The sequence below is a fragment of the Cydia splendana genome, chromosome 10, assembly GCF_910591565.1.
Source record: "Cydia splendana chromosome 10, ilCydSple1.2, whole genome shotgun sequence".
Lineage (NCBI taxonomy): Eukaryota > Metazoa > Arthropoda > Insecta > Lepidoptera > Tortricidae > Cydia > Cydia splendana.
Genome location: NC_085969.1, coordinates 6,947,068 through 6,953,453, shown reverse-complemented (window position 1 = coordinate 6,953,453; position 6,386 = coordinate 6,947,068). Strand labels below are relative to the sequence as shown.

Here is a 6,386-nt window from a genome sequence, read left to right as displayed (position 1 = left end):
TAATAGACGCCATTAGGGGTGCTTACCACAAAAAAATCCATTCTCTACAATCAAAGGTCGCAAATGTATGAAAGTCCGACTATAGCCTTTGCAACATAACTAAACGCACCGGTCATTGAAAAAAAGCGGCCAAGTGCGAGTCGAACTCGCCCATGAAGGGTTCCGTAGCAGCAAGTAACATAGAGTCGGACCAAGAAAAGTTTGCAGCGGATTTGATAGCCCACGCAGTGCAAGTGTCATTTATACGTCATAATTTCATAGAAGTTTGACGTTTAAAATAACACGTACACTGCGTGGGCTATCAAATCCGCTGCAGACTTTTCATGGACTGACTATAATAAAATTGCGGTTTACGATTTATGACGTATAAAAAAAACTACTTACTAGATCTCGTGCAAACCAATTTTCAGTGGAAGTTTGCATGGTAATGTACATCATATATTTATTTTGGTTTTATCATTCTCTTATTTTAGAAGTTACAGGGGGAGGGACACACAGTTTACCACTTTGTAAGTGTCTCTCGCGCAAACTATTCAGTTTAGAAAAAAATGATATTAGAAACCTCAATCTGTGTGCCTCATAAGAAGGCTCAAAGTCACCCAAAGGGCAATGGAGAGGGCTATGCTTGGAGTCTCTCTGCGTGATCGCATCAGAAATGAGGCCATCCGCAGCAGAACCAAAGTAACCGATATAGCCCTCCGAATCGCTAAACTTAAGTGGCAGTGGGCGGGGCACATTGCCCGTAGAACCGATGGCCGTTGGGGCGGAAAGGTTCTCGAGTGGCGACCACGTACCGGAAGGCGCAACGTGGGTAGACCCCCCACAAGGTGGACTGACGACCTGGTAAAGGTCGCGGGAGTCCGCTGGATACGGGTGGCGCAAGACCGGTCATTGTGGCACTCTTTGGGGGAGGCCTATGTCCAGCAGTGGACGTCCTCTGGCTGATATGATGATGATGATGATGAGAAACCTCAATATCATTTTTGAAGACCTATCCATAGATACCCCACACGTATGGGTGTGATGAAAAAAAAAATTTTTGAGTTTCAGTTCCAAGTATGGGGAACCCCCAAAATTTATGCTTTTTATTCTATTTTTTGTGTGAAAATCTTAATGCGGTTCACAGAATACATCTACTTACCAAGTTTCAACAGTATAGTTCTTATAGTTTCGGAAAAAAGTGGCTGTGACATACGGACGGACAGTCAGACAGACATGACGAATCCATAACGGTTCCGTTTTTTGTCATTTGGCTACGGAACCCTAAAAAGGCAAGAAGTTGGAAACGTCAACGTCATTTGTTTGTCACTTGACACTTGACACATGCTTGACACTGACAGTTAACTTTTTCATTCGGTTAATAAAATTGTGCAATGTTAATTTAGGATTTTTCGATGTAATTAACAACTTACGACGTTAATTACAGATTAAGCTGTGACTGCTTCTATTATATTGTGCTATTTAAAATTTGTGCCATACCATAACTATTTTAATCCTGTGCAGTTTGTATACAGTAATTGTATGTTATTGCACAATTATGAAGTGCCTTTGTTAGAAGTACTTCACGGGTATTTTATATGGCGACAAAGGCGGCAAAATTAAAAGAGAGAGAATTTATCAAAGAGTGTATTAAGCTATACCGCTGTTTACCATCTCTGTGGAATGTAAAAAGCAAAGTTTATTATGACCGAGAAAGAAAGAAAAAGGCATATGCTGTTTTGTTATCTAAATACAGAGAAATGTTTCCCGACGCGACAAGAGAAGACGTAACGAAGAAATTTAATGTTCTTCGTACAAATTATCGCAAAGAATTCAAGAAGTACCTTAATGCTATAGCTGCAGGAGAATCATATACACCATCACTATGGTACTTTAACGAACTGGATTTCCTGTATGATGAGGAATCATCAGAACATTTATGCGAAAATTCTATATTGGATGCTCAAAGTTTTACCATAGATGATGAAGAATTAACAGACATCGAGGTAAATAAATACTGGTATTTAGTTTGATCTACCTATAGATTTATTTCTTGTACTGTACACAACTGCCCGCTCACTTGATTGGCATCAAGAACAGATATTACAGATACCTGATTATTAAGTGTCTTTAGTATTCCTCAAAGGTGTTACAGGGTCAATGTCTGAGGGCCAACCTCGAAAATCGAAATTTTGTTACCTGGTTCACTATCACTTTTCCTTAATAATTTTAAGCCGATTTTCCCACTAGACCCTCTGAGCTCCTTCTCATTTACTTGCTGAAAGAATTAATAATACTAACTTAATAGAGTAACCTACTTTTTTCCAGGAAAGTTCAGCTAAAAAAGTTAAAAAATTAAAGACAGATGAACCATCAGATCAAGAATATTCAAATGTAATTGAAGTCAGGGATGAATTTTATCATTGGGCTATGGCATGCGCTTCAGATCTTCGAAAAATGGAGCGGACTCAACAACTTTATGCTAAGAAAGCATTCGCTGATATAATTCTAGAGGGTCAATTAGGAATGCTACACCGGCACTCTGTAAAAATAAATGAAACTTCACCACAAGCACCACAACCTTCATAGCCCGACACAAGTACTTACCTACACTTTATGAAACTCCTATCACTTACAATTACAATAAGCTCTTGTGCATTGACTTCTAGTTATCGCTAAAATAGTGTTTAGTTTTAAGTTTTATGTATTTTAGTTTATAAATTATAAGGTAAATTATAGATTATTGTAATATGGGCCTTATTAGTGCCTGATTTAAATTTTAAAATAAATAAAAATATTTAAGGACCTAGCAATTAATAAAAATGTCACGCATAATTTAATAATACCTATTGCAAATCCTAAAGCTTAATCGTTTTTAGGTGCAGGGGGACAATTTCGACATTTTCGACTGATGCAGTGTTGTCACATACAATTTTGTCTAAGTTACCACGATGCAAAAATTGGTAGAAATAGGTAGAATTTAAAATGAAAAATAGGTAGATCTACCTACTTAGCTTTAGTCAGAAAAAAAGGCGCTAAATTCAAAATTTGTATGAAATATCGATCCTTCTTGATTATATTTTTAAATTTGCCCCATTTTTCTACTGAAACGCTAGCTTGTCAGAGTACAATTATTAAAAATGTATTAAAAATATTTATGAACAAGCAAATCTTGTCAGAAGAAAAAGGCACGAAATTCAAATTTTCTATGAGACGATATCCCTTTGCGCCTACATTTTTCAAATTTGCCGCGTAAGTAACGTTTTGTTACACGCATGGAGGAAAATTGCTTATACCGTAATATTTTGATAAAAATAGGTAGATTTGACGTCGAAGGTGGTAGATAGGTAGGACGCAGGTAAAATAGGTAGATCTACCTAAAAATTGGTAAATGTGACAACACTGGACTGATGGGTAATTTCAACTAATCGAAATATCTTCCATATTTTACAAACCAAACGCCCTCTCTTGGTGACCATTTCCATTGTGTCTAAACTAAACGTCGGATGGGCCAGTCACCCCATGGTATAATAATATACTCCGCCTGGTACTCTATTCCAAGATTCGCGTATGACCTAACTGACACGGGCCTACGTCATCATGCTGTTTACAGGTTCTCAAACTTTAAAATGTGGGAGAATTTTAATCAACGGTGAAAATTATTTTAACGGCATTAATTTTAAGTTATTCATGTAGAAACATAGTAAAACAAATCTAATGTATTAAATTAAACTTTATTTATCTATACAAGAGATACGTTTGAAAAACTAATTCACAGTTACACATTAATTACCAAGCTTACGACGTGAAAAGTTTGGAAAACACTGCGACTGCTGACACTGAGCGAGAAGGAAATAACAATTAACACGCGTTCGACAAGGATGACGGTCAGGGCATGAAGTTATCTAGATCCGAATTGTCAAATGTGACAGTGCTATCCTGTGTTGCCAATAATGTAAACAGAATTACCCGAACGTCTGAAATTTCTTTCGTGAATCGGAAGATATTGCTAACGAATAATTAAAAATGACGTGTTATTGTAAAATTTAAGATAAAATACATATAAATGAAAATTATAAAATTATAAAGAAATATTTTAACTTATTAACCATAGGTATAATGTACCCATGTAACAATATGTTATGTTGAAATAAAGTGGCAATGTTATTGTGACGTAGGCTCGTGTCACTCTGGGAATAGAAGACCATGTTTTATTAGACCATGAGTCACCCTAACCTTTTTGTGGCAATGGCAAACCACCGCCGGTGACCGTCTAGGCTTCTACATGGTTGGAAACCAGCAAGGTCACCTTGATCGGAAACTTTGTTGGCAGTCATAAACGTTTTGTTGCCTAAAGCCAATGCGACCATTTGATTTGACATATAAGGTTCACATTGAACAAAAACGAAACGCAACTTTTATTTAATTTAATATATTAACCTCAAAAACATCGCCTTGGTTTGGCCATGGTTTAGCATGTTCACTGCCGTATTCAAGATTTTTTGTTTTAATGAAGTTTTGTGATATATTAACATAGTGAATACGAGCACAGTATAGTTTTTCCTAAAAGTAATTGTCCTCTAACAGTAACACAATGGAAGAGTCGCCGGTATCAGCTTTTACGATCTACAGCGCTAACCGAAAACCGGATCAAAAATCAAAACCCAAAAATGTAGCCCAGAAACTAAAACGTAGACAAAAGAAGTTAAAAGAATCAAAAAACATTGTAAAGAAGAAAAGCCACAAAAAGAAGAAGACAAAAAATGTCGAAGAACTAGTTAAGATAAACTTGCATAATAAGAAAAATAAAGAGGACAAGAAAAGTTTAAAAAGTAAGAAAAGCAGTAGTGAAGAGGATATAGAGGATGTTCCAGAACTTGTACCAGCATTTAATGTGAGTCAGCAATTTAATACTTCCATCAGTGGTGTATCCAACCAATCAGATTGCAGTGATTGTAGTAACTGCAGTAATGATGGCTCGTTCGATTTCACACCAGTCGTGACCGATAGCGCGGAGGAAGGACTAAAGGTATTCAAGTGGATGATCACACCATATAACCCAGACCAATTCCTTAATGAAATCTGGGAGAAGAAACCACTACACATCGCTAGGAATAAACCTGCATACTACAAAGAAATCATGTCAACTCCTTTCATTGATGATATGCTTCGTAATGAACACATTCAGTTTACTAAAAACATTGATGTTACATCCTATGTTGATGGGAAGAGAGAAACTCATAACCCAGAAGGCAGGGCTCACCCACATCTCGTCTGGGATTTTTATCTAAATGGCTGCAGCATCAGACTGTTAAATCCACAAACTTACATGCCAAAATTGCATTTACTCAATGCTACACTGCAAGAGTTCTTTAATTCATTTGTTGGTGCCAATGCTTATTTAACCCCTCCCGACAGCCAAGGTTTTGCCCCACATTATGATGATATAGAAGCTTTCATACTACAAGTTGAAGGGAAAAAACACTGGCGCATTTACAAGCCGCTCTCAGACAATGAAATTTTGCCAAGAGTATCTTCAAAGAATTTTGAGCAGGAGGAAATAGGTCAACCAATAATGGAGGTAACTTTGGAAGCTGGAGATATGCTCTACTTCCCTAGGGGCTTTATTCATCAAGGAATCACCATAGATGGAGAGCACTCTCTTCACATAACAGTCAGTATGTATCAGAAACATTCTTGGGCAGACTTATTTGAGAAAATGATTCCAGCAGCCCTGCATCTTGCTGTCAATGAAAATGTAGAGCTGAGAAGAGGCCTGCCTTTTGATATTTATGATAACTTTGGGCTTGTTAACTCTGATCTCAAAACACCAAGAAGAAAAGAAATTCAGAAACTAATTGTATCCCTGTTTGATAAAATAAAAGATCATCTGCCAATTGATGAAGCTGTGGATCAAATGAATAAGAACTACCAGCATGATGCTCTTCCCCCTGTTTTAACTGATTTAGAAAAAGCTGTCACTGTTTATGGAGACACTGATGTCATGGTTGATGATGGAAAAGTCACTAACAGGGTTGAGATTAGTCTTGATACTAAAATCAGGCTGCTGCGTAAAAATATATTAAGAATGGTTTCCGAGGAGGAGAATATTAGATTGTATTATTACACTGAGAATTCTTTGGAGTACCATGCTAATGAGCTACCATATCTCGAGATTGAAGAGGACATGGCACCCGCGATTGAGACACTGATCACGTCATATCCTGAATATGTGGCAGTAGAAAATCTAGACATACCTAATGATTCTGACAAGTTGAATATAGCAGATGCCCTGTGGGGGCGAGGACTGGTTATGACTGAATACCCGTTAGAAACCATTGAAGACGATTAAATAAATTATGTCATGAATTTCACTTCTTGTATTATTTATTGGGTTGAATTAAAAC

The 6,386-nt window shown here is 37.0% G+C and overlaps 2 protein-coding genes and 1 long non-coding RNA gene across 3 annotated transcripts; 2 read left to right on the top strand and 1 right to left on the bottom strand.

Annotated features, from left to right (window-relative positions):
• Positions 1–504: 504 nt before the first annotated feature.
• On the bottom strand, positions 505–1,272 carry LOC134794210 (uncharacterized). The gene is made up of 2 exons (XR_010144644.1): positions 971–1,272; positions 505–562 (listed from the first exon to the last, which is right to left on the bottom strand). It is a non-coding gene; the product is annotated as an uncharacterized LOC134794210 (long non-coding RNA).
• Positions 1,273–1,334: 62 nt separating this feature from the next.
• Positions 1,335–2,592, top strand: LOC134794516 (uncharacterized). The gene is made up of 2 exons (XM_063766328.1): positions 1,335–1,985; positions 2,308–2,592. The coding sequence occupies exons 1-2, from the start codon at positions 1,578–1,580 to the stop codon at positions 2,566–2,568; spliced, it is 669 nt and encodes a 222-aa protein (XP_063622398.1). The 5' UTR covers positions 1,335–1,577; the 3' UTR covers positions 2,569–2,592.
• Positions 2,593–4,434: 1,842 nt separating this feature from the next.
• On the top strand, positions 4,435–6,351 carry LOC134794170 (bifunctional lysine-specific demethylase and histidyl-hydroxylase NO66). Its single transcript, XM_063765892.1, has one exon. The coding sequence runs from the start codon at positions 4,574–4,576 to the stop codon at positions 6,329–6,331; it is 1,758 nt and encodes a 585-aa protein (XP_063621962.1). The 5' UTR covers positions 4,435–4,573; the 3' UTR covers positions 6,332–6,351.
• The last annotated feature ends 35 nt before the right edge of the window (positions 6,352–6,386 follow it).

Bases quoted from the DNA above. Each gene is read 5' to 3' on its own strand.
- LOC134794516 (XM_063766328.1), top strand. From the start codon at position 1,578: ATGGCGACAAAGGCGGCAAAATTAAAAGAGAGAGAATTTATCAAAGAG. The intron at 1,986-2,307 runs GTAAATAAATAC...ACTTTTTTCCAG, and splicing joins AAGAATTAACAGACATCGAG to GAAAGTTCAGCTAAAAAAGT.
- LOC134794170 (XM_063765892.1), top strand. From the start codon at position 4,574: ATGGAAGAGTCGCCGGTATCAGCTTTTACGATCTACAGCGCTAACCGA.